The sequence below is a fragment of the Lutzomyia longipalpis genome, chromosome 3 (genome assembly GCF_024334085.1).
Source record: "Lutzomyia longipalpis isolate SR_M1_2022 chromosome 3, ASM2433408v1".
Classification (NCBI taxonomy): Eukaryota; Metazoa; Arthropoda; class Insecta; order Diptera; family Psychodidae; genus Lutzomyia; species Lutzomyia longipalpis.
This window is the reverse complement of record NC_074709.1, coordinates 18091204-18118833: the sequence shown is the minus strand read 5'-3', so window position 1 is coordinate 18118833 and position 27630 is coordinate 18091204. Positions and strand designations below refer to the sequence as shown.

The following is a 27630-nucleotide window of genomic DNA, read 5'->3' as shown; positions in this document are numbered from 1 at the left end:
AGGAGATTCTTCAGCATGAGGTTTCTTAAGCTATAAAAAAGTCATTTTAATTTGTATTCAATAAAAATTACTATGACGAATTGAATTCAGAGGTCAGAGCGAACAGGAACTAATGAACTTTAGAATTTAGTTCCTTGGGTGTCTCGCAATGAAGCATTTTATAGCAAAAAGGAACTCTTACAAGGTTTTCTTAAAAGTCGGATTTCCGGTCTCAAGCTCAGTTAACTAAATTTTATTAAAAGCTTAAGACCGAAAATCCGACTTTTAAGGAAATTATTCATGGCCTATGGTCGTCCTTTTACTTGTTAAAGCTCTCATAAGGTATTATAATTATTTTATTCTCAATTTGCGAGTTTGGGAAGTATTCAGCTTCTTTGTTGACTTCATTGACAATACAAACTCCCACTTCGAGGTAATTAATTTAAGAAATAAATTGCAGAATTGGAGAACAGGTATTGATAGAGGATCAGGCTCTGATAAAAAAGCAGCTTTTGATGGAGAGTCAAATCTTGCTGGAAATTTAGGAGTTACCGCTCCTGTCTGAATAAATTGTGCACATTGTCCTCTGAATTCAATTGGGTCATCTTATATTTACGCAGAATCTTAACCTCAAAAATCCATTTGAAAAAAAAAAACTGAATTGTATGAAAAAGCAGTCTGCGTAAATATAAGATGACCCAATATTAAATTTTTAAATATTTATATTTTTTACAGTATTTAAAAATGTCATATGACACGTTAGTTGACTGACATTGCAATTATTTTTAGGAAGGAATTGTATGTAACCCCTTAAGCTTTTCTGTTGAACAAAGCTGTTAAAGCTTCGAAAGTCTATACTCTCTGTTTAATCCAAAGCTTGAAAATATTTTTTTAAAAGAGTTGAAAAATTGAATATGTAAAATAAAACAAATTCTTTTTTTTTCTCAAACACTTTACTCATCATCATTGCATTACAAGTATTAACACTAGATTTTTTCATTATGGCATCCACAATATAAAAGACAAGCTAAAATTTTCTTTTTTTTTCTTTAAATTTACCTCGTAGAATACTTTGTTTCTACTAAAATAGATAAAATAATATTATTAATAGATTAATGTAGAGATGTTACAAGCTAAGCTCGTGATTTTTGTGTTAGTTTCTTTTATTTTTTAATAATATATTTAATTAGCTAAAAATTACCTTTAAAAACATTTTTCTTTTTCCTATCTACTAAGAACTAGAAGATTTTGATTTTTTTCTTTTTTTTTCTTCGAGAAAAAAAAAGATGGACTAAGTTATGCATGAGCAAAAAAAGTGGAAGAATTTTGGACCCTTCTTAGTTGTGCGTTATATCAAAATGTTTTATTTGCTGCATTACCCAGTTCTTCGTTGTTGTCGTCGTGACGCCATTGTGGGTTTCAGTGATTGTCTGTGTTGTTTGTGCCGAGACCTCACAGAGTTGCTTTTTCTGTTCAGCCACGACGCAGCGGAGGGTTGGCTTTTCATCCCCATCTCCGCGTCTTTCGTTGTCATCACTGTAGACGGCTGAATCCCTGAAGAAGCCATCATTCTCCAGGCAAGCCTCAACTTTCTGCTCGTAGTAACATTCGTCGTCGATGTTTGGCGAAACGGGTGGTTGTCCTATTTCTGGACACTTTGCCCGACTCTTGGAATCATTGACGCTATCATTGGAGGAAGTTAGGGAGAATACTGAATCCCTCTGCGTCTTGACGGATTCCCCGCTTCCTTGCTGCTGTGGGATGAACAGTGTCTTTGGATCTGCGTAGTCAACATGAGCAATTCTCGAACCTAAACTCTCACTCCCTTGCTTGTGGATGAAGCACTGAGAACTCATGAATTCGCTCTTCTTCACGCATTTGGGAATTGAACTCGTTGAATCCATCTGATCATCCAGTCGAACACTCATAAATCTCTGCAGGAACGTCCCCTTGGATGCTCTGAGGCTGCCGCGTCTCTCAAAATTTCCACCATTCTTTGTACTTTCTTCATCCTCCCCGTCGACTTCGTGAATTTCCTCGGGTTTGCTGCCTTCAATTTTGTTGTAGTTAATGTTGGAATCACTGTTACGCAGCTGAGACAGCTCAGACTGCTGAATTGTTGTCAGAAGGTACCCATCAACACTCTTCAGCTCTCCTCCTGCATAGACGAGTGTTACGTAGTCTGAATCTGGACGTGTGGGCTTCTTCTTTGCCGTGTAGTTCTGACTTACAGAACGATTGAGACCAATTGGGGATTTGTAGGGTACGTGAACATTGCGCAGGAGGGATTCGTAGATTGGTTCGGGTGTCTTTATATCCTGTTCAATGCTCTTCAGACGATCCAGCATCTTTTCAGCTTGACTCTTTATGGGATCTTCGGTGGGTTTGACGGCCTTCTCAATGGATGACGTTGACGAGGATGAAGAGGGAGCTGCTGATGATGAAAGCGGTGAATCCGTAACCTCTGCTGAATCCTTCAGATCGAGACTTTTCTGCTTGTTCAATTTGACTTTCATCAGTCTCTTGTACTCTTCACTATCCTTCAGGAGATCTGTTATAATGTCTGCATCATTCTTAGACGAAGTCTCCTTGGAAGGTTCCTCCGAAGATGCTTTCTCCGTTGTAGCCTGTGGAAGATTTTCCGTTGATTCCGTAATCCTCAACTCTGTTGATTCATCAGTATCAAGGGCACAGTAGAAGCGACTTGTCTCTTTGGCTGCTTTTGCCTTGTTCTTCTTTATATTAGCTATTCGCATTGGAAGTGTCTTTGTTGTGTAGACCTTAATCTCAACCGGTGGTACTGCAGTCTGTTTCCTCCCTCCATCGAGTGTTGAATACTTCTTCTGTCTCGTCATACCCACATCATTCTTCTCCACCGTGGGCAATTTATCGACCGATTGACTCCTTTCGCGTCCCTTCAGTGTCTCCTGCAGTTCATCCTTTACAACGGCACACGAGCAGTTCTCATCGCGATGATCACAGTGTTTCTTAGCTGCCAGCAGGGAATCCTTCGACTGTACCCTTCGTGGTGCATCCACGTCGCGGGATTTACTCCCAAAACTCTCCATTGATGTGCTGCTGGTCATATTTTTGCGTGCCTTCTTCGAACGGTAGCGCATCTCGCTGCGTCTGTACTGATTTCGCCTCTCCAGATACTCCGGCGTCGCTGATTGACTCCACTTGCGTGCCACCCCCTTGTCGGGCGTCCGATCTGAAAGCAAAAAAGCATGCATTGAGCGGCGAGGCAGGCATTTTCTTCATCTTCTTCAAAGTCAATCTGGGATAATGGAATGAAGTCATGCAGATGATCGCTCAGAACTGAATTCAAACGCATCCCGCCCACAATGAAAAGGGGTTTCAATCCCAAAATATACATTCCATACGAAGGGGATGATCATGGCACTAAAATACTCTCTAAATGAGCTACAAATTCAACATGAAGAAATGCTACAAAAAAGGAGGTGGCGTTCCGAGACTATTAAATTCGCCTTATCTAGCATGAAGAGATATTTGAGAAAATTTATAGGTGTTCTGTTTTAAATGTACAAATAGATAAGGAATAAAATGACTTCACTTTATAGCTGGTGCAATGCCATTGAATCCATATTAGAATTAAGTAACTTCGCGATGTATTTTTATGTACATAATTAAGCCGCCCGTGCGAAATCTTCACCTCACTCTAAGCCTCATAACTTTGTGAAATATTTTCACACGATCTATTGTTATGAAGATGCTAAATATCATATTTGCTCTATTGGAATAATATTCAATGTCAGGCTTTTTTGTTACTTAATAAAACGAAGTTGTGTAGGTGGAATCGAATTGCATTCAATATAAGGAAACATGAAGATCAAGGGGCCAATAACTGGAGTTCAATTTAATGTTTAAAATTATTTATTCGAAAAATTACTTTCAGTATTAAAATGAACAAAATATCCTCTCCTAAGGGGCATTCATCTGACGAATTTTATGTTTTCTTTTTTACAAATATTCCGAATAAATATGTATAAGAGAATAAACCGAATAAATAAATTTAGAAATGTCGTTTATGCTTGAATATCGACGTTAATCAATAAAACCTTCTATTTTGAAATATTCTATGAAATAATATTAAAATAATATTAAATTTTTTAAGGAATTATTCATCAAATATCATTAAAAATTACAAAATTGAATCAATTGTAAACTAAATATTTTTAATAGTCTTTCACTCGACACTTTCTCAAGAAAATTGTAATTTTCAATACAAAAAATTTTGTTTTCAAGCTAGAGATTTAGAAGATTTTGCAAATGGATCGTCTAATAAATTTCAGATCGCGAATTTTATTTCTAAGTAGTGACAGCTTGTTATTTATTAATTTATTTAATCGATGAAGGGGTTGCCGTCATTGCTGATGATTCCCCTGATTCAGCTTCTAGTCCCTATTAATCTTCTACAGATAAAATAAGCTTATTAATGAAGAACATTCTAGGGCAATTTAGTCATTTCAATAAATATTCGCTTTCTTGAGAAATATTCGGTTCCGCAAGGGTAACAAATCTATTTATTTTTAGTCATTTATATGGTATTTTTGTTTTAATTTTTATTAATTTCTGATTTTGTGATATAAGGGCATATAAAAAATAAATTCGTCTGATATTTTGTATCAATTCGATTGAAAATCATAAATATTAGGTTGAGATAAAAAAAAAGAACCAACTTTGAATTTTCAATATAATTTCTAATGTTATTGGGTATTTTCCTAGCTAATAAGAATTTGTGAATTATCTTTTATGTCTAAAAGCTTTCTTGTTAGTGAATTAACTTATTAGTTGCAAGCTAAAGGGTCAAAAAACATTTTTTTGTTCCTCTTGCAAAATTCTGTTTAATGTGTTTGACTGAGTTGTGCCCTTTATTCGATTCGTTTCACAGAATATTCCAGAAGAAATATTTGCAAAATTATTATTCGAATTAATATTCTGTGAATAATCATTTTTCAGAATATTTCCAACAAATTCCGAATATTTGAATAAATTATCACACAGCTAAACTCCCCTTGATCCTTCCCTATGAACAAACAGTCACTAAAAGATTGTGCTGAAAGTTTATTACAATATGAAAATCTGTTCAATATTAGAAGACGAGGTAAATTGTCGCTTCGCTCCAATTTACCTCGCCCCGCTTCGCGGGGATTTGTTGCGCTTCGCGCAAATTTTAGAGGAAAAATAATTGTGATGGTTTGATTGAGGCCACTTATAAATCCCGGAGAAAAATTTCGGAAAGAGAAGAAATCATTTTCATACAACATTTCAGGCGCCAAATTCAAAAATTCGCAAAAACTGCATGAAATCTCTATGGGGGTTACCTGAAGGGGGGCTTTGGGGGGAAAATGAATACGGCCATCTGAAACCGCCTGTTATAAGGGGCCTCTGTACCAAATTTCATCGCGATCGGTCAAACGGTGTGGATTTGTATAGAAAAGTCGGAACGACGATTACCAACAAACAGGCCTTTCTTTATTATATAGATTAAAAGCAATTAACTGCTCTCTGTAAAATATGTTGAGCATTTTAGTGCTCAAAATTAATGTGATTCCCATTTTTTTTTTATGTTCAGCAACAGTTCTACGTACATTTCGTATGCCAGACCATGAAATTCTTTGCGGGAAATTATCGTCAAACATTAAACAGTGGGCAAATTAAGGCATAATTCATAGAGGAGAGATGAGAGGGTATTTCGAAGAGCTCTTTCCGCTTCAGATCCATTAAAAATCCATACGGTTTAACGCCAAAAAAACTCACTAGTTCAGTGATTTATTAATCACAAAAAAAAATCTGCGAGAGATTTAGCGCAAGTTATTCAATTTATTAATGCGTGTTGTGCTACTGCACAGAGGATTATTGAGATAATTAAGAGAGAGAGAGAAAAAACCCCGAGATAATGAATGAAATATTAAATTTCACGCCATTCATATGAATTAATCAAATTAATCAAGTACATTACGCGTGTAACAACCTAATGTTGCGATTTATTTTTGCTTTTTTTTCAGTTAACTTTCAATCCGCGATTAACGTAATTTGCGTTCATTTCACTTTATGCAAATTTTCCTTGCAAATCTCTTATTTTATAATATTATGGTAATCCCAATCAAAAGAGCTTTTTATTTTATATTTAAGAAATGAGAGAATCACAACTAGTGCTGGCATGAGTTTATTTTTAGATCAGAGCAAAAATAAACACTCCAAACTGCTTCAGAGTATCAATTGATTGATGAAAAAAAAAAGAGAAGAAATGCAATGCAAATGAAAATATTTTGCTCCTTTTTTATTATTGCTCGAAGCAACTCTCTTCTAATGGGGAGACTCTGTGTGTAAACAGCATTGGGCGGAAGAAAAACGGCCCAACTGCTCTCAATACTGCATGATTTTTCTATTTTCTTCCCATTGCACAAAGTGCGTTGACGCTACACGCGACTTTTGTTTTCTTTTTTTTTCTTCGCGGAAAGTTTGTAAATTATTTGTAGAAAAAGAAAATGAGGAAAAGATAATTTTTCTTTATTTTAAGAATATGGAAAAATGGCGTTTTCACTAGACAGCATAGACAAGTGCCGCCATTTTCCTTTTAGCTCTGATTTTTTTATGTAAATCTGTTTTCTTTTAAATTATGCATTTCTGAGGATTTTTTAAAAATAAGAAATGACTAATTCATTTCAGTTGATTTCTAGAGTTTTAATTTATCTATTTAAATAAGAATAAGGTTTTAATTCTATAAACCAAATTCGTTGAGTATTTTTTAGGTTATGTACCTTTAGAAAAATCCAGATACTTTGAAAATATTAATTAGCATTAAGATTATAAAAAGTTGATTAGAATGATATTAATTTGACTTGATTTCTTTTTTCACAAAAAAAAATTTCTAAAATTTATTTTTGCCTAAACTTTGTTTATTCAAGCGATTTAAGCTGTTTTAAAAATGGCTGACGTCAATACGATATTTTCAACAACAACAAAAATCTGCTTTCAAACGCATTTTAAGCTTGAGACAAGCTGTGATAATTGTAAGGAAAAAAAAACTTTTTTTTTCTCAAATTATGGATTTTCTCTAAACTTTGAGCATTTTATATTTATTTTCAAAAGTTTTCTTAATTATTTGTTTTTCTTATCCGGCATTCCTTGCCAAAAAGATTCTCAAAATGTAAAACTAACCTGAACAATTTGCTTTGTGATTTAGAGTGCATAAAAATGATATGAAAAGTTTTTATTTTCATTAAATTAAAATAAATTTGATTAAAAACAAAAGTTTTAGAATTTCTTGTGAAATTTCAAGAATTTTGAAATCAGACTGAGAAATTAAAAAAATATCAAACAATCTGATTTAATTTACATAGACATTTTATAATATTTTAATAGTCTCTAAAAATATAAATTCTGTAAAAAATAATTTTTTTACATATTTTCTTGTTCATTGTTTCTTCAATTTCTTTTCAATTTTGTAAAGAAAAACCAAAAAAAAAAAACTAATAAAAAATTTCTCAAAAAGTGTGAGAAAATCAAAGACTTTTTTAACAGAATTTCACTCCTCTTCTCTAGTAAAAATTAATAAATAACAAAACATGTGGGCGGTATATCGTCAAGGCACTTTGCACATGGTTTAAGAGGGTCTATGAGAAAATGCCGCATTCTCAATCGTTTTTTGGGGAATTGTGGCAGTTTTTTTTTTGTCACGGGGCTAGGGTGGAATGCATGTGAGAATGCACATGAGGAGAGGCGCTGAAGGGGCAGGCATTCAAAGCAAAATAAAAGTAAAATAAAAAGAAAGGAAGGTGAAAGATAAGAAAAAAAAAATGCATTTGATGTCTGCACGAAGAGAGAATTATTACCTCAGCCAGCGGCACCCACACTACTCAATGAATTTGACTAAATAAGAAAATGAATAAGAAGTTGAGTAATTTGAATAATGTCACGAATTTGCATAGAGATGATGGCACGCGGAGGTTGGATGGTACAACTCACCTTCTTCGTCGCCCAATTTGAAGACGAGCTCCTTGGCCCTATTGGGTATGTCCAAGTCTTCCAGCATTACGGATTTAATGTGCTGCGCCCAGAGGCGCTTCTGTTCGCGATTCTTCGCCGTCAGTTTAATCTGATGGCGAGGATCATTCACTGGGATCACATTGAAACTCGTCGGTTCACCAGGGAGATGTTCCACGAGCATTATATCTTGCCTCTGTTTGGGGAAGGGGGGAGAAATAAAACATTGCAATGAGGTTGTTTGACCAAATGTAAGAAATTCCTCCGCGTGTACTTTTTACCTTTATGTACGTCTTAAATTGCAATCTGTTGTCCTCCTTTGGCTTCGTGATGATTAACATTGTTTCAAAGAGAAAAACAGCCCGTGGTTTGCTATTCTCCATCAGCATCCCCTCCTGTCGTAGTTCGCCAAGAACTTGAAGCTCTATGAGATGATTTTTTTGTACATAAAATCATTAGTAATCAATAAATAATCCAGGAGGGTAATCACTTAGATTTTCTTCCCGTTTTTTTTTTATCTTACCTGGCCCCAACCACCCATCGAGTATACCCGAAAGTTCCTTCACGCGGCTCTGTTGCTCCAGATTCCTCTTAACTTGATCAATATTCCTCGCCACTTCCCGCATCAGCTCATGGGCTTGAGCCACCTCAGCCACATCGCAGTGCTTCCGTAGGTTCTAAAAATACACAACACACATTCAGAACGCCACTCATTTATTACCTTCCCGCCTAATCTCTGTCTCGCACTTAAATCCCATTCCAGTCCCCGCACATCCCGCACTTTAAATTTCCCTCCAGAAATCTCCGCGCAATAAAATATCCATTTTAGTGTGTTTCAACTCTTATTTTTTCCCTCCTAAAACCCAATCTTCCCACATTATCCATATTTAACTACAGCTCGCAACATAATGCGTGAAAGATGGTGAAGAAAAATGGTTTTGGCAGAGTGCTCGCTATTAGTGCTGAGAGAAGAAATTAATTTCCAAAAATAATCCAACACCTAATTAATGATGACATCGTCAATTAGCCATAGGACCCGAGACAAATCCATCACTTTGCGTTAAAATACACACATAAAAAAGTTGAAAACCCATTGCAACATCGCGTCGTCAATTCTTATCAAAGATTATTGCAAAAAAAAACATTGATAAGACACGAAATTCTCAGGAAAATTGATACCATGTGGATCCCTAATCGCGACGGAGTATTTTTTCGCATATGTCTGACATTATGATTCATGCTGTCTCATTAAAAATAGAACATCAAAGAGAGTTTTAATAAATCGACCATTTAGAATAAATCGCTTTGTTGAGAGATTTTATTGAGTCATTATGGGTTCTGGGAAATTGAAAAATACAGCAAGGGTATTTAGTTAAATGTACATATCATTTTGAGGGGAAAATTTTCAATTTATTGGCAACTGTTCAAAGTTATTATCGAATACACAAAAGTACGCAAAGTATGGAACATTAGCAGCACGCGTTTCTGCGTAAAAGACGGTGGTCCCATTCTAAAGTCAAGCATTGAAAAAAAAATTGGAAATTTTTTTTTGATCTTTGAGGAAAATTCCTAATTAGGCAGACCTTTAACCTGCATTTGACCTTTATTTCATACGCTTGAAAATTTTGACAAATAAAATAAAGATAGAAAATAAAAAAAAATAGTACCTACCTAGTTTAAAATCTGTTTTGTTTCCCCTATTTCCCCATTTAAATGAATTCGAAAAACGAAAGAGGTTAGGTATTAAGATCTAATTAATGAATTTTTGACGGAATTTTTGTAGAATGTTCTTTAGGAGTAACTTTCTCCTTCCGGGGGCTATTCTCGAAATTACGTGAAAATCGATTAAAATCTGTTTATTTTAGGTCAATTTGTAGGAATTTCAAAAATTAAATCAACAAATTTTGATTAAATCCTTATTATTCCTCCTTATTATTGAAACTTTGTATTAAAAAAAATTAAAAATTATATAAAAAATGGTGAAAGAGTGAAAAAATCTTATAAAATTCGTCTTTTAATTGAAGCAAAAAGTTCAACAACACAGATTTCAAAGAGGTTTCAAAAAACATTCAGGAATCACAAAAAAATCTTATTTATTTATTTTTTAGTTTTAATGAGAACAAAAATTTTTTTTAGATATTTTAAAATGATTCAAAATATCGAAATTTCAACTCACTGAAGAAATTTTAGAATCTAAATTTTAATAAAAATTAATTAAACTGTCTGAAAGGGTAGAGTTAAAAAAAATAACTAGGTATACCTACTCAATATTTCATAATCTGATTCTTAAATATCTAAAGGTAAAGACATTTTAATTTCTGAAAATTAAATTCTAGAATTCTAAGTATATTTTAGGGAAAATTTTTAATTTAAAGTCCAAAGCAATTCTGGTTCTTATATGTATCAGTTTTGTAACAATTTCGTTTTCTAATGAAAATATTTTAAAATCTAAAGATAAAATATCTGAATTTCTAAATTAAAAATGGTCCAAAAATATCAAGAAGCATTTTATTTTGCAAATTAAAAAAAAAATAGAGCACTTTAGAATGGCACCAACGTCACATAGAACGCATCGTGCGGAACATGTTTTAGAGAGCCCGGAACTATAAAATGATTTGTACGAGAGAGATTGTAATGACAAATGGTACTCACATCGAGCAGAAGATGGTACTTGAGTATCCGCTGAACTGGCTTCAGCAGATACGATCCCAACGGCAAATTGTGCTGCAGCAACTTCTGCGTCGACGTCAGCAGGGCATTGGTGTGGCTGGCCTGGAGCAAGGTCGTGAGGAGAGAGATGGCGTGCGGGTAGCTCGTACAGTACGTTGTGTACACTGAGAATCGATCACTCAACTCAATGAAGCACTTGGCAATCCCCACGGGATCCCTTCCTGCCGTTGTTAGCTTATCCAAGAGCACACTGTTGAATTCATAGATTTCACGGATGTTGCTGAAGAGGATGGTGAGATCATCGAGTCGAAGGCATGCACGCTCCTTCCAGTCTTCCAAGTAACCCCGAATCACCTGCCCCAGATCCTCAACGTAGCATCGCTCCGAATCAATGATCTCCATTGCTGCTCTCTCAGCCATCGTAAGACCACTTCCAAATGCCAAAATTCCATCTGTGTCACTGTGATCAGCTAAACTCTCCACACTGGCCAAGTACGATGTTGCTGTACCCAATTTCACAGCCTGCAACTCTTCGCCCGAACTCGATGACGTCGACGAGAGTGAGTACATTGATGAACCCGAAAGGGGTCTCGTGGCCTTCCCTTCTTCCTGGCTCTTCTTCTCTGTGAGTTTGGGTGATCCAGGAAGAGGTCTATTAGCGAGAAGTTTTGTTCTCGCATAAGTTGCTTTTGTGTCTGTTGGTGAACTCCTTGGCATTGATGATGCTCGACACTTGTCTATCTCATCCTGCACTTCCGGTGGGAGTTTCACGAAGAAATTGCACGTTTCCGTTTGGGGTGTCTTCATTGTCTTCTCATCACTCTCCCCAAATACTTCTTGACTATCAATCGATGGACTCTGCTGAAGTCGCTGAATGAGACTCTTAACTCTCCCTGGACTTACAGCTTCTTCACTTTGAGGACTCTGAGCCTCTTCACTTCCTGATTTCACAACTTTTTCACTTTCAGGACTCACAGCTTTAATTTCTTCTCTCCTTAAAATCTGGACTTCTTGACTTCCTGGGTTGTAGTCGAATTTTTCTTCATTTGTTGGTGTTTTAAGTTCCTCAGCTGACGATGAGAGACTCCTTCGGTGTCGTTCCTGCTCTTCAGCCTCCTCAACGGCCTGCCTCGAGGACTCGTACGTGTCCACGAGCTCACTGCCGGACTGAGCGGAGAGCTTGCATGTATTCCGCGAGAGGGGAATCTGCAGCTGACTATGCCGAAAAATTGGCTTCTGTGGCGGCACTGGCTTTCGCAACTTCACCTTATCCCCCGAAGATTCATTCCCATGGGATGCAATTAGGCGCTGGACGGTTGGTGAAAGAATCCGGAATTGTTTGCGCGGGGCAACAGCATTCGGTAGCTGAAGCTGCGGCGGTCGACGTGCTTGCAACGATGGTGGCTTTCTGGGCTTCTCTGGGTACTTTAGTGTCGTCTGACCATCCGGAATCACCACACCAATCGATATCTCCGTGGACAGACGATCATAGTGACCGATCACCGATGGCGCCAAGTCCGTAGAGCTCCCTGCATTGGAAATAAGTATATATTTATATAAAATTAGTGATTAGAGGTGAAAACGACACGTGATTGGAATATGCTGTAATCACAGCATGGCTCATGCTCAGTGTCCCCATTGGGAGGTTTTTATATTTTATTTTAAATTCATTTTTATACTAAAAAAAAAAACATTTTCCAGTCTATTTTCTAAACTACATAAATAATTTTAAGGTACTGCAAACAACACAACATACAAAAAATTATTCTTATATTTAGGTACTTCAGTCATAGATCTTCATCAGGGGTTTTTATATTTAACTTTAACAAAAAACTGTTCTTACTATAAATTAAGTTATTTCATTTAATCATTTTTCTTTTACAGAAATCGCAAAGAAAATTTAAAAAAAAAAAGCTAAATGTATCCGAAAATATAAAAAAATAAGATGAAAATCCTTTAAAAGTTATTTCTAAAGATTCATAAGAATCGGTAAAGATAAAAAATCAATGTAAAAAAATTCTACTAAAAAAATCATTCAAATTAATAGATCATTATACTTCAACTATTTTTTGAAAGAATTAATCCCACAAAAACATTTTTTTTTGTAAATCTTTTATAGAGAATTACAAAATAAAACTAAATAAAAATAATTTCTTCACTGAAACACCTCAACTGCACTACTCTGTACAAACTAGAGCTCCGCGAGGCATTTTACGCGCGGGATTTCAATTGCAAATTTCGAACAAGGAAAGTGCAATTACACAGCCTATCCCGCACTCTTTCGCACGCATCACACGCTGAGTCCAATTAAGCTACTATTTCGCACTTGATTCACACATTTTCGTCTCAATTTCTCTCTTGGCGCCAGTTTCTTCGTGCCACAGAGATGTGGGTCGGCGGCGGAAACAGTGGCGACATTCATTAAGGCCTCTATATCGTCATATCGCGATTGGTTATTCATTTAGTCCGATGCATGATGATGTATTGGCCATTGAGCGCGATAATGAAGTTGCTACTGGGGAAAATTATGCAATATAATGCCTCTGATAATGAAAAAAGTGGTTTGCATAGCTAAATCAGCTGAACCATATATGAGGCGAGCTTAGATTATGAAAAATCTTTTTTTTTTTGATAAAAATATGCCTTATTTACATATAAAAAGCTTATGCTGCATTTTGAGAAATGTGGTATTTGAGATAGAAAATATTTCTGATTTTGTTTTAAGTTTATTTCACGGAATATTTGATGTGACGCACCAATTTCATGCGGTTTGTAATGAAGTCTCGCTTAAAGAACTTATGCTGCATTGTTAGAAATCTATCCATTAAATAAAAATTTTTTGGTGCTATAGAGATTTTAATAGATTTTAAGAAATGTGTCACTCTGATTGAGAGATCATACAGCCAAAGAGCGTATGCTGCATTTGTACGAATGCATTAATTTAATAAAAAAAACAGCCCTTATGGTGTTTTATTTTTCAAGGAAAATGTTACATTAATTGAGAAATCGTACATCCAAAAAGCTTATGCTACATTTGAAAAAAAAATAGCAGTAGGGGAGGGCGGGGCTAATAAAGTCACTTAAGGGTTTGGAAAAAGCCAAAAATATCATATTTCCTAGCTAGATAGAACAAAATAGTCTGAGAAAGAGTTGTAGGGCGGAAAATTTCCTAAAGAAATGAGCTATACATTTCGCTTTATCTATTTGGGAAATATGATATTTTGAGCTTTTTCTAAACCCTTAAGTGACTTTATTAGCCCCGCCCTCCCCTACATATTTTTCATACAAAGAGCTTATGCTGCATTCAGATGTATAAAAAATTATCAAAATTTTCTTATTAATCTATTCGAAATATAATTCACTTAAACAAAGCTAATACTGGACAGCTAGATTCAATTACAATTGGTTATGCTTCATACGCTGCATGAAGCAAGTGCTTTCAAGATTAGATTAGATTAGATTAGATTTAGTTTATTCATCTCATAATGGTTCCCCACCCCCCGTACAACAAAAATACAATGTGTAGCGAGAAATAGGTTGCCAGTAAGAGAGAGGAAAGGATACCCAAGCCCTAAATGGCTGTACGGGTCCTTGGATGCTCACAATTAATTAACAAAGATTTTTTCAACAGCATGCTCAAATTTTCTAAACAAAAACAATCTTCTCTCTCAAGCGTTTCAGCTCTCTTTGAAAAACACCACAATCTGGGCTATCAGCATAATGATTAGTACTAAGTTTAAGATGAAATTTTGTGTTAGCTCTTCTACAATTTATACACAACATTCCAGAACCATCACAATCGTCCGATTTATGTTTTCCGGAACAAAACTGGCAGATGTAGGTTGCCTCCTTGCAGTCCTTAGCTAAATGTCCGTAGCCACAGCATCTCACACAGCGTCTCACGCTCACACCGTCACAGACGTAGCAAGCGCTCCATCCTATGTAGACACGTTCCTTTTGCAACAATTCCTTGTAAAGCTGAGGGGGTACTTCCACAATAGCATCATAGAAAATCTTCCTTTTTGTAGCATGTATGGTCACCACTTTTATTTCATTTTCCTGCACTTTCAGCTCATTTTGCGCAATCAACATTTTTACAAGCTCCTCATTGGCAATGCTCTCAGATAAACCACTTATTTTAAGCCTCGGGTACATGGGTTTAGGCACAGTGATGCTGTATTTCTCTCCCAGTTTTTTCTCTGCAATTTCTTTCACTTTTTCCAATACTTTCTCGTTTTCGCATACTATTCCAATTCCACTCTTTCCAACACCTCTAATTCCCGATACTTTTGCGTCTACGGGATCTATCTCATTCATTACGGTAGTTTTTGTGGTCGCACGGTCTTGCTTATCATTTTTTGGCTCAATCACACACAAAGATTTATTCGACGGTTTTGCCTTGACTGCACCTGCATAAGATGCCGTTGCTTCACTCAGGTTGTTTTGATTAACCGAATTTTCTGCCACAGATTGGATGCACTCTTTCAGTTCCTTCATTGAGATTGCCAACAAATCGCCAACTTCAGTAATTTTCTTTAGCGCAATTTTCATATTGTCACACAAATAAGTTGAACCATTCGCAATGACAAGCGTATCTGCACAATTACTCTGTATGCGTTCATCCAACTTGTAGATAAATTGCTCAATGACGTCACTCTGCCTTTTAAGCTCCCTAAACTGCTTCAGTTGGGGGCTTTCTCTGCACTCTTCACAAATGAAGCACATTCCATTTTTTGTGGACCAAATTCTGTATTCTCTGTCGCCATAATTAAGACATTTTGTATGAGAGATGGCTTCACAAAATTCACAAACCATATATTGAAGACTTTGATCATCAACTTTACAAATATCACACTTTCGAGCTTTTTTGTTGTACGCCAAAGCTTTGGCTCCACTGGTCTGGGGCATTGTTTATACACCACCACACTTACAAGGCAAAGCCTCGAGGAAAAAACCAAGATTTTCCAATAAACTATGTTCTTTAGAAATTACTTTTCACGTTCTTAAGAAGAAGGAACACCTTATGTGCCAATTTATGCACTTTAAAGTCTTAGGCCACAGTGAATTGAAACAAAAAAATCAATTTTTATAGAGAGCTTCAAACATGCTGCCAATACAGAATTTAACACACACAACAAGACAAAATAACCTAATTTTTTTAAGTAATGACCCCTTCAGCTCACACCACAATTTTTTTGCGAAAATATTCCTCACGCGCCTCGAAGAATTGATTTATGTTTTTCAATGTCGCGATTTCTTCACAATTGATTGGCATACTCTGAGCTGAGAAAAGAAAATAATTTTATTTTATTCCTATTCTTGACCCTAAAACACGCCTTGTAAGATGCTTATACATTTCATTTACTCATTCACAAACTTTTCCACCGAGTGCGAATAAAATAAATAAAACTGCACGCTCTGTAGACAATATTTGCAACATTCTCATATTACTTGATACTCAACTTTATATATTTACATTAAATCGTGAAGAAGCAACAAAGCTTGATAAGAGTATGATATTTTGTAAATAAAATGTCTCAAGCATTTCCTGGAAATGCTGACAAAATTAAATAATGAATTATCTATTCTTCCCAACTTTGTTTAATTACCCTCTCATCCTTCATGGTGGGTATGCAGCAGGTGAAAAGAACTAAAGCATACAGCATTTGAACTTTATGGATTTCTTGTATACATGAAATATACACTACTCGCGAAAAGTTTCCGGGCAAGGCTAAAATGGGATATTTTTGAAGGCAAATTTTAAGTGGCTATATCTCCGGCTGTGGTTAACCGATTTTCAAAAATTTACCAGGTTTGGAAAGGTGAGAAATGTACCTTTCCAAAACTGGTAAATTTTTTAAAATCGGTTAACCACAGCCGGAGATATAGCCACTTAAAATTTGCCTTCAAAAATATCCCATTTTAGCCTTGCCCGGAAACTTTTCGCGAGTAGTGTATATTAGTGTTTACATAAAATTATGCAACACAGCATTTAATTTATTCATTCAACAGTTTCCCATTCACTTTCAATCGCACACATTTTGCAGTTGTTGGAGTCTTCATAGTGTGAAATGGGAAATAATGTGCCTCTGTTGTGACTCTTTGCCACTTGGTCAACATTTTCAGAAGCAGTAAGGAAATTTTTTTTAGAGATTTCCGCTCTATGTCTCAAAAAGTAAATATTTATACAATTGAAGTGATTTCGTGTGAAATGGCCGTTGATTTGAGGGAAAAAAAATAGGTTATAGAAGCATATGCTTCATGGCGTAATCAAGCGTCCTTCACTTTGTGTTGATTGAGCGCCATTTTTCTTTTAATATCTGAATATTGAAACAAGGTTACAGCAATAAATATTTTTTTAAATACATTGTAAAATGAAGTCATTTCATCCCCAACGACGCAAGTAAAATAAAATGTTTGTTTACGAAACTTTTTCCCAACGTGATCTTTTGCTTTGCTGTGCCATCTTAAATGAAGAAGAGAGTCAACAGCATATTGAGTTGCCATATTCAATTAATCATCCAGCTACTGCATTGATCGAACGAGGGCATCGCAAATCACTCCATTCGAGGTATTCCCTGAAACTGGTTGGTCAGTCATGTGTGAGAAAATCTTGGCGATTTCTGCGCCCTGTCGTAGGCTCGCGGTATCTCCCATCGCTCTGTGAGGCCATTAACTCCAAACCATTTGACACCCGTTATGCTATCCCATAGCGTCCCATGCACTGCGTCGCCCTCCACCTGGTCAGCTACTTAATTGCATTCGCTGTGCAAGTGGCGGGTTATGCAACCCAATTATGGGACCTCGTGCATCGACAATTAAGTCTCTCAACTCCTGAAAGGCTACAGACAGTTTCTTCACTCTAAATGGCCAGACTGTGCTCATGTGCACGCAGTTTGGTATTTTATTTTATACGTACATCCTCAGTGAAGAAATGAAGAGACTGCAATACGGGTCAAACGGCATTGCAACTCTTCGTTGACATGCTTATCTCACTTTGCCAGCTAAAATATCTCACCCTCGTGCTGATAGTCAAGTGAATGAATTAAGTAGCTTACATTTGATTGCACCTGGTCACCTGGATATTTATAGGCGACGATTGCTCCGACTCTGAATAACCTTCTTCTATGTACTCGTGAACAAGCAAAATGTCAGTGAAGAGATTAAATTTCTCGTGAAAATTATTTAACCACTTTACGTTGATTATCATTTGCGGAAATTAATGTAAAGAATAAGTCGTTCTAAGAAAGATGAAATTGATAAAGCTCTCACAGAGTCTTTATCAATTTATGTATGAATTTCAACCTTTTAAACGATAAGACATTCTAAGGAAAAACTTGAGAAAATCAATTTTGCAATAAATTACTTAAGAAAATTTCTTTCTAATAATTTTAATAACTGCTGCACGAACTGCAAAAATACAATTCAGAAAGGTTTGCTTTTGATTTTTTACGTTTCTATTTCTTAATTCTTTCCCGGCTCTAAGAGCCGCCATAACCTGCTTCTCATTGATCGAAGCACGCTTCATGGCAAATTTGATGACGCTCAAATCTTTCATTCTTCTCTTTCCTAGGACACCGTTAAAATTAAATTCTTAGAGGACATCCGGATCAATGAGTTTTGTAAGAAATTCAGCATTTCCAGCTTTTACAATATGTCGAACAGACACTTCAGCATTAAATTGAGTTGCATTCTCTTTGAACTGTTTCTCCTACTTGTCCAATTCCTCCATCGTTTTGATAGGAAATTTATTGGTATCAGTGGCAAACTTTATGAACAAACTGCTCATCCCTATTTGCAGCTCATTGATTTTATTAATTTCACTTGTCATCCGATCCAATTGGGAGTTGATGACTTTGAATTCACTTTTAACCATTGCGTTCATCATCTGGATGGTCTGCAACAGTTGATTCAGCATGATGCTCACGCTTAAATTGTCTGGTTCCATCTCTTTTAAAATTTTTTCCATGAATTCGTCAGCTATCATCTTGGCGTTCTTTTTTCAACTTTTCACGCACTTTTCCTCGCAGTCTCACTCGCACGGTAAAAATCTAACACTGAGGGTATATTATGTAACTTTCCGAGTGCTGGGTGGCCTATAAGAACTGTACGTACAGCCACCCAGTACTCGGAGAGTTACATAATTCGCCCTCTGAACTAGTAGCAAGAAGAGAAAGGAGATAAACAAAAAGAAATTCAGAAAGAAACAGAAGATGGAGACGCCTGGTAAATAAATCAATTATCATGTGATTTTTTTTCGTGTGTTAACAATTAGCAGCAGCCTCCACAGTTATAAAACATCCCCGAGTATTTGTTTTTATCTATTATTCCATTTTTTCTAGCCTAAAAACCGCACAGGTGTGTGCCGCCTACAGATCAAGGCGGTCAATGGGTTAATAAAAATTTAAGCAATATAACCGCATTAATTGCTTCAAAACAAATATGGAAATTTTGAGAGCGATTTTCGAGTAAAATCACATCGTAAATTGCAGTGAAGCCTGAGAACTCAATTACCTCCCATAAAACATTCGTATATTGTGGTGGAGCATAGCACGTGATCTTTAAAACATTGCGTCACGTAAATTCAACAAAAAGAACGTGAAAAATTTGTCGAAAGGGTATTGAATTCGATTGGATCTTCCTCGAAGAATATTCGCTTGCATAATGGATTCGATGCGTTCTTCTCGAGAATGAGTAGGTAGCTTTTTTTTCTCATCAACCTTCACTGTTTTTGTCCATAGCGAAAGTGATCGCGATTATTCGCTCCATTGTGGAGCTAATGATGTGATTTATTGCATTTTTTTTTTGCAAACCTCTATTGGCGTAATTCACAATATTGTCTATGGATCATTTTGTTGTGCTCATTGCACGCGAAAGCTTCCTCATTTCTGAAGATTTTTCATGAATCATATGTTGGGGTTACGGGGGAAGCTTTTGCATGAGATATGAGATAGAGGAAATCTAATTATTCCTTGGGGAACGTGTTCTTGTCACTATATTTGATGAGACTTCGCGATGTGCGTGTGCAACGTCCAGTTTTGAGATCGTGCATAAATCAATCTTCCCCTGCTAAATGGCAACGAGTTGCTGAAAGATCGCGTATTGATGGCACTTTATCAATTTAGCAGAATCAGACTTCCTGCATCCAATTACCATGCGGTTTTGGCAGCTTTTTCTCCATCAATCTCCCCAACATCTATTACATGCCATGCAAGATCACCTTTCAGCATCTCCACAACATGACGATTTATTTATAAACACAATTAACGCAAGTCCGCTATATACATTTTCTTCCTATCAACAACAAACTCCACTGTGGCAAAACCAGCGCTTATCATTCAATTTTTTCCCATTGGTCCCCGATAGTGCATCTTATCGCGCATGGAAAGCTAACAAATTATCACAGTTGCGCCCTAAAAAGCTCGATAATTTTCTTTGCTCTTTTTTCGCAAATTCTCGACCTATTTCTCCCCACCAATGAAGCTTCACGATAGAAAATTCTTCATAAAAGCTTTTCCAAATGAAGATAAAAAGTGAATATATTCAATTATTTAGCACACACAGAGCTCTCTCACCAGAGAATATTCTCAACACAAAAGCACAATCAATATTTACAGAAATCTTTAAAGCACAACAATAGAGAAGAAAAGTCGTGAAAAAAAAATTGAAAGGAAAAATCAAATAACTCTTTCGAAGCAAAACGAATATAGGTGCGGAGATTCATTGAAGATCGTGTGCAGACAGAAAATTAACATTCTCACCTCTTCGTGGTCAATTCCTGTCCAATTAGTATGCACTTGCTTTCCGAAAGAAAAATTTATTTTTGTTAAAAAAAAAAGAAAGAGATTTTCATACGAAAGAGAAATGCAATTTCACCAGCAAATCACTCTTTATTCCACCTCTTTACCAAGGAACACACGCAATTTTTTTTCGCCACACCTGAACGAATCACTATCAGCAAGTGAACTGAATTGGATTTTATCATTGAAACAACACACAACACAATGCGAGGAGAGTTTTTGATATGATTCGTGTGAGTGAGAAGCCATTTTCCCCCTTTGACTTTTTTTTGCTCCACCACATTGCCTCTTTCTAACTCACTTTATCTGGCGTATACGGTTAACGACTATGAATCATCCGCAGTTCGTCTCGCGGACGTTTGAATTTAATCAACACACATGCTCAATTAGATGCTGCTTTGCTTTTCTTTCTCCGCATCAACCAGCAGTGTGCAATATAACGTAACATGCAACTACTGAGGGTGCTTTGGAGTTACAACAAATATATCAAAACGAACATATGTTGTAGAAAAATTCAAGGTCTAAGGAGTTCACAGGGTTAGCCGTTTAAGACGGTTAGAATATTTCAAATTGCCGATTTAAATTTACTTCAATTGCGCGTTTGGTAATCGAATAACCCGATTTGGAATATTTTCGTATATTTGCAATTAATCTTGCAGTGATGAATAAATAAACCTAATTGAATAATTTTTAATTTTTATTTATGGATCTTCACATTTATGTATTTATTTATGCATATTTCACATTTATTGACGTTTCTTTTTAAACGTTTGATATATCTATTCTAACGCCTAACGTGTTTCTAACGTTAGACATATATTGTTTAACATTTGACGTTTCCTTCTTTAACTATCATTACTAACTTTTGACGTTTATTCGATAATTTCAAATTTTATAGAAGTTTACGTTCTTATTCTTATATTAGACATGACATTTCATTGATGTTTTGACGTGTCTTTTTAAAATTTGACGTTTATTTTTAAACGTGTCTGATATCTCTATTCTAACGCTCGAAGATTGCTTAACGTTAGACATTTATTATTTAAGTTTTGACGTTTCTTTTGTAACGTTTGTTGTTTTTTTCTTTCCTTTCTAGACATTTGATCCTTCCTTTCTAACTCTTAACTTTTATTCTAACGTTTTATATACATATGTCATACCAGTTTACGTTTTATCCTGTTCAAGTTTGTATAAAATTAAAAGTTGTCAGAAAGTTACTCGAGGTGCCATCTGGAATAGAGATCTCCTTATTGGCTCTTAAATTAAACTGTCAATTTCACTTTACAAATTTATGAATTGCTCACCAATTTACAATGAAAACAATCTGCAGAAATTTTCCTAATAGCCCCACACACAATACACTGTGGTTGAAAAGAAAATTAATTGCTTCAATTGCGTGCGGTTTTTCTCTTCATTCCTCAAATCTCTCCACACTGTGTCTTTTTTCCAATGGACGTTTCAACCAAATGTGTGTTTTTTTCTTTCACCACTCAACCACTATTAGAAGTTGAAATAACATTACAAATTATTAATCTCGCAGCACTAAAAGTGAGTGTGGTGGACACACGAAAAAAAAGAAGTTTCGGAATAAAAAAAAAACTAAAAGCTTCAAGAGCGCTCATTCAATTGAAAATCACGACGCATGAAGAAATTGCATTGCGAAAAAAAAAAGAGTTGTGAGAAGAGCTGTGATTTCTGTTCATGCTGATGAATCCATTATGTGGGGAAGCTCAGTGGTAGTGAGTTGAATAAATTGGGCGACAAGGCCGTTGATAGACAGAGGCGTTATGCTTCTTTTTTTGCGTCAACACTGTGCAGTGAATGACATGAAAAAATGGCGCGATTGGCCGGGAGGAAATTCGCGAGATTGATTTCCTTTCTCTTACAGCAATGGGAAAATGCATTGAAATCAATCGAGAGATTTTGCGAGAGAAAAAACGCCCAACTTGGAGAAATTCAGCATCGGCAAAATTTCGACAGGCGTTGATATTCGCATATTGAGAATCACAGAGCTAAAAAACTACGTTGAGACAATGAATGAAAAAAAAAACGGAAATTATGAGACACTTTCAGTTGGGACGCTGCCATCGTAAATTGCTCGAGTACAATGTGGAAAAATATTTATGTTACTTAATGAGAAAAATAAATTGCAAATTGTTGATGTTTTTTGCGCGCAGAACATACAGAAGGAGGTGCCAGGTGGTAGGGAGAAAAAACCATTGGAATTTTTACCATCAACTCAATGAAACCATTTTCGATGGAATAAAATTACAAAGCGCGTCTTGCAAAGTGAAAACATTTAATGAAAAATGGAGAAACTCTGATTATTGAGATTTCAGAATACTTAATTAACAGTTAAGGAATAATTTTTGCTAATTAACTTAAGTGTCTCCACGCATCCCAACATACAAAAAAATACACAACATTGTGACGCTTTATTTATACATCAGAGTTTTATGCTTCTATGCGTTTCAAGGAAATGTTTTGCTAAAAATTTTAGCTTTGATTTTGATATTATTTAACCCAGTGAAGGTCTTTTGGTATCAAGAAATGTTTTTTGAGAGGTTGAAAGTCGCAAAATTGATTGAATTTGTAAGTAGCTCCCAAACATAGCTAAACATTTAAGTTGACATACATTACCATAATCGCAAATACATGCTCAAGAAATATACGAATTCAACCGCACATCACCGTTCATTTGTAAACATTCCATAACTTGAGTCCAATACACGACAACGGAATGTCAAAAACCCAAATGATTCATTCAAAGCAATAAACATTATTATTCATTAACATCGTGAATTTCATGTGAACAATGAAATTTGTAGTAAAAATGAATGAAGAAAATTTATTCGTCCTAATAAAGCCAATGGAGCATATGCACAGGAAGCATAAGAGGCATAAGAGTAAATTGAGAGCAAAAATATAATTTAAAACGATTTCTTTCTAAAAATGAAAATTCAATACAAAAATTAAAAGACATTAAACTGTATATTAGCATTGCAATTTTCTAATATCAAATAAGCCGCTTTAGTTTATTGTGGCGCCACAGTCATCAAAGGGGACGCCCGCTTTTAGGTTCAGCAGAAAGTAAAATCCGATCCTTCATCGTAAATTCGTCAACAGGTCTTATAGCCCGCTCTTAAAGGCTAAAAAACTTTCACTAAGGAGTATTAAATAAATTTTGAAATAACGTTAGAAATATTGCGAAAAATCCCCCACAGAGTTTTTCATTGCATTCCAATCGGCACCTCATATCGCTCAATTATGCAAAATTATCCAAATTTTCACCTTAAACTGTCAATTTTTGAATTTACGACCACTCATTTGCATACCGTGTAAAGATAATCGCCAAGAAGCGATTGTAAATTAATCACCATGTTGTTTGGAGCACCAATAACAAATAATATGCGATCAACGAGCAATCAAAGATGAAGAATTATTTTGATTGTAATCGCTGGCACCACAGTGTCAGTTATCTGTGATTTTATCTTCTGATCGTGATTCTCTTCTGCATTTATGTTAAATAGCAAAATGAAAAATATTTAATCGTTGATCGCATTTCTTTCACCCGAGCATTCTTGCAATCAATCTCCCAAGCAATTGCGGGTCATTAGCTGAGATTCTTCTACAGCGTGTGTTGTGGATAGAATCAATTCTTAACCATCCACTAATGATCCAGTAAAACCCACACGTAACGCCTCTATCCATCCAAAAATTTATGGATTGATTTTTATTGATACCCAACCGATCTTCTCCGTTCTTTCTAATTGGATTTATGACTTGATATTGTGGCGTCTTTCTCGTGTCACTTTTCTTCCTTCGAACTGGTCAATGAAAGATGAAACTTTCTTCGCGCGATGTGATCTTGTCACACTAAAACATTCGGCAGCGTTTTTTTTTTTTACATAATCTCCTCGTCACTGCGCCTTGCACGACCGATAAAATAAAATCTCTCATGGAGTTGTTAACCCACTCACGAGATGCTACAGTCATAAATATTGCTCACACACTAACTGCGCGTGTGCCATCCGACAATCGGGTAAGTGAACTTGTGCTTCAATGATATCCGATTCGGCTGAATGAGCACGCAGTTGAAGCAATACTAAATTCAATTACTAAAACTCCACGCCAAGTGGATTTTGCGATTTATATAGATTTTCTTTTTATTTATCCTACAAATGAAATGAGAAAAGCAAATAAAAATGACGCTGTAAGAACGCAAAATATTACATTTTTCACTTCCTTGCGAAATTGGCGCCAAAAGCGTCTAAACGAGAAAATGTAAGGGGGTGGTACCATCAACGCCCTCTGTTATAATTTCTAATGTCTTAGAAATTTGTCTTTTGTTTTCCATTCTAGAAAAATACTTTTTATTTAATTTTTTCCATTAAATTAATTTAATTCTTTTATTATTTCGTATAGTGAAGGTTTAGAAGTTGTAAACTGTAGTAAAAATGTTTGTTTTTCTAAGAAAGACAGAAAAAAATAGCTAGTAGAAAATTTGATCCTTCTAGCCGGAAATTCTAACCTCAAATTTCCTAACAGATATTTTGTTTCTCATTATTCCTCGTCAGTCAATTTCTTTTCAGTTACAAACTTAATTTCAGACAAATTATTCTATATTTGAAAGATTAGAATATTTTAGCTGGAGATAAAAAAAAAATTAACTCAAAAAATTTCCAATAAAAGATTTCCATTTAGAACTATTCGTCATAAATCTTCCGATAGGCGCTTGCATAGTAATAGATTGTGATGAGCCGTTAATTTAATTAAGATTCAACAGCTGTAAAGATTTATTCCAAAGATTTTCTTGAAACTTTAATATTCTTTTTTTTTAACCTAAAGTTTTTGCAAATTGAAGTTTATTTCGAATATTTGCAATCGAAATTCATAAATTTTACTAAAGGTCCGATTAAGGCCATCCTCCCTTATAAATCACAGAGTTTGTATCCTTTCCAGAAAATAATTACATACTTCGCATTGCAATGGAGGGCAGTCACGAGGAAATTAAGCATTCCCTCGTTTAAAGTACAAATCTTTGCAAATCTCCTCAAGTAATATGATCATATTCGGAAGTTTTCACTTGGATGGATCGTCAAGGGATCCTCCCTCCCGCCTTGAGGTGGTACAATCCACCACGCAAAAACCACAATCGTGAGAAGAAAACTTTCTTGTAAAAGGTGAAGACAAGAAAAATATTTACATTTCCAGTGGTTGAGCAAACATACCAAAGAGAAAAGATGGGGGAATGGATCTTTTTTGTGGACCAAAGATCAATTGGAGATCTCTCCGTGTTGTGTATGTGTGTGCGGTTGCAATGATACAATCGCTTTTACAACTGGAATTACACAGTTGGGAAAAACTATGCATGGGGGCACATACCAAAAAAATCCTCCCATAGCTCAGACTCATCCGATTCCACGTCCATCCTTCCTGATGGTTCCTTTTGTGGTGGGTATGGGATGATGGCTTCTGCTATACAGTACACATAGGGGTGGATTGGAGTGGTGCACAATCACAGGAAGTTGGATAGAATCTTGGTGAAGTCATCACCTGCACCAAGATTCGCGGGGACAACACATCTGGCGACTAAAAACATGTAAACGCACACATGCACCACGATACAAAAAAAACAAGATAAATCAACGACACAAAATTCCTCAAGAAGATTGGGATCTTATCACACGGAAATTGCACGCAGGATGATCACAAAAACTGCACATTAGTCTCCCATAGGAGTAGAGATGTCTTACATGCCCGAGATTGCGAGGTTCGTCTTCTTTATTACGCACCCAACTGATTGGAATATTGTGTTTTAATTAAAAAGGCGTGTGCACTCTTCAGTGGACTGTTACACACAGAGAAACACACAACTGACACATCGCCACCAGAGACTTATGTCACTTTTTTGACATTTACCATTTGCAGCGCCACATATGATTCAAGAGCGTTTCCACATGAAAGAGATCTAGTACTTCTCTAAAACATTTTACTGAGAATTCAAACATTAAAATCCGTTGGTCGAAAAGCATCAATCGCAATACAATGCGAATTGATTCTCAAAGAATTTGGCGAAAGAAAAAAATTGGCAAGCACCCGTTGTCACAGTTGGTGCTACTTTAGGCAACCACATCATCCGCAGTGATGTTTTTGCCACTACCCAGGTGGCTAATCAGCATGTATTTTGCTAAAAATACCAGAGAGTTTCCTCTAATACTTTATTTGCCGAGGGGCTAGCATTTCTCTTTTGTGATTTTTGTGTGAGTTTTAAGTACTGTTCGACTGAATGGGACAAATCGACACGCCAGAAGATTATGAACCATATTCCTTGCTTTTAACAGAGGGGTATGGTTCATAATCTTCGGGGGTGTCGAATTAATATTTTTCGTTTCCGTTCGATGGTTTTCAGCTCAGGGTAATCTGGGGGATTATACTCCTTTGGAACAACTTCAATATTGTTCGCTTAGTACCACATGCATATTGCTTTTACTACATGTAATGACAAGATGCCAAATCCGGCCAGAAGAAGGCAAAGTCAAAGTAGTCAGTAGTCGTGGCGTGTTGCTATGGTTGTTATGGTTATGTCGGCGATAAAACGGAAAAGGCCGCTTCTCTTTCCAATAACTCTCCGCCGTCATAGTTTAGGAGTGACATATATCCGTATCGCTTTCTGCACGTGCATATCGCCTTCCACACTATGTATTTCTTGCCAAAGGGTACCTGGCAGAAACGGTACTTATCAGGCACATCCTTAGGATTTTACTGCTGAATACCACATTTGTCAATTTACCTATTTGTAAGAAATCTAATTTTCAATTTCAAAACAGCTATTGCGATTAGAGGATCACTCTCGTCATCGTTATTTAATAAAATTTCTCTATTTTCAGCTGCATAAAATGCCGTAGAATCCCTGAAATCAGCTTTAACGTTCATAATAAAGGCGTTATCGTCCATCACGCAGTAACCTTTGAAGAAGTGCGAGATTAGCTAAAGGCGCTCCTTTGCCTTTAGATTTTCCTTTTCATATCCTTTAGGAGTCTTTTGCGCTTTATTCGCGTTATGGTCGTGCCTCTGCTTACAGAAAGGAAAGAGATTAGCGATTTGTCAATCTCTAGATGGATAGATGTACGTACGTACCTTAAATATAAAGCACACGTAAATCCAATGG

General features: G+C 36.0%; 3 protein-coding genes across 6 annotated transcripts in view; 2 read left to right on the top strand and 1 right to left on the bottom strand.

Annotated features, from left to right (window-relative positions):
• Positions 1 to 27630, top strand: part of LOC129792365 (transient receptor potential cation channel subfamily A member 1) — a 1125827-nt gene that overhangs the window by 868413 nt on the left and 229784 nt on the right. The gene's annotated exons all lie outside the window — the stretch shown is intronic.
• Positions 1 to 27630, top strand: part of LOC129792430 (PIH1 domain-containing protein 2) — a 927269-nt gene that overhangs the window by 669855 nt on the left and 229784 nt on the right. The gene's annotated exons all lie outside the window — the stretch shown is intronic.
• On the bottom strand, positions 914 to 26319 carry LOC129792364 (pleckstrin homology domain-containing family G member 1). Of its 4 annotated transcripts, XM_055831340.1 has the most exons (7): positions 20536 to 20554; positions 20421 to 20459; positions 10642 to 12188; positions 8513 to 8666; positions 8271 to 8413; positions 7972 to 8185; positions 914 to 3190 (listed from the first exon to the last, which is right to left on the bottom strand). In XM_055831340.1, exons 3-7 carry the CDS (start codon positions 11464 to 11466, stop codon positions 1317 to 1319), a joined length of 3210 nt encoding a protein of 1069 aa, XP_055687315.1. In that variant the 5' UTR covers positions 11467 to 12188; positions 20421 to 20459; positions 20536 to 20554; the 3' UTR covers positions 914 to 1316. The 4 variants fall into 4 exon arrangements, with proteins under 4 accessions (XP_055687315.1, XP_055687316.1, XP_055687313.1 ...); XM_055831341.1 differs by lacking the exons at positions 20421 to 20459; positions 20536 to 20554 and adding an exon at positions 26216 to 26319; XM_055831338.1 differs by lacking the exons at positions 20421 to 20459; positions 20536 to 20554 and adding an exon at positions 25845 to 26316.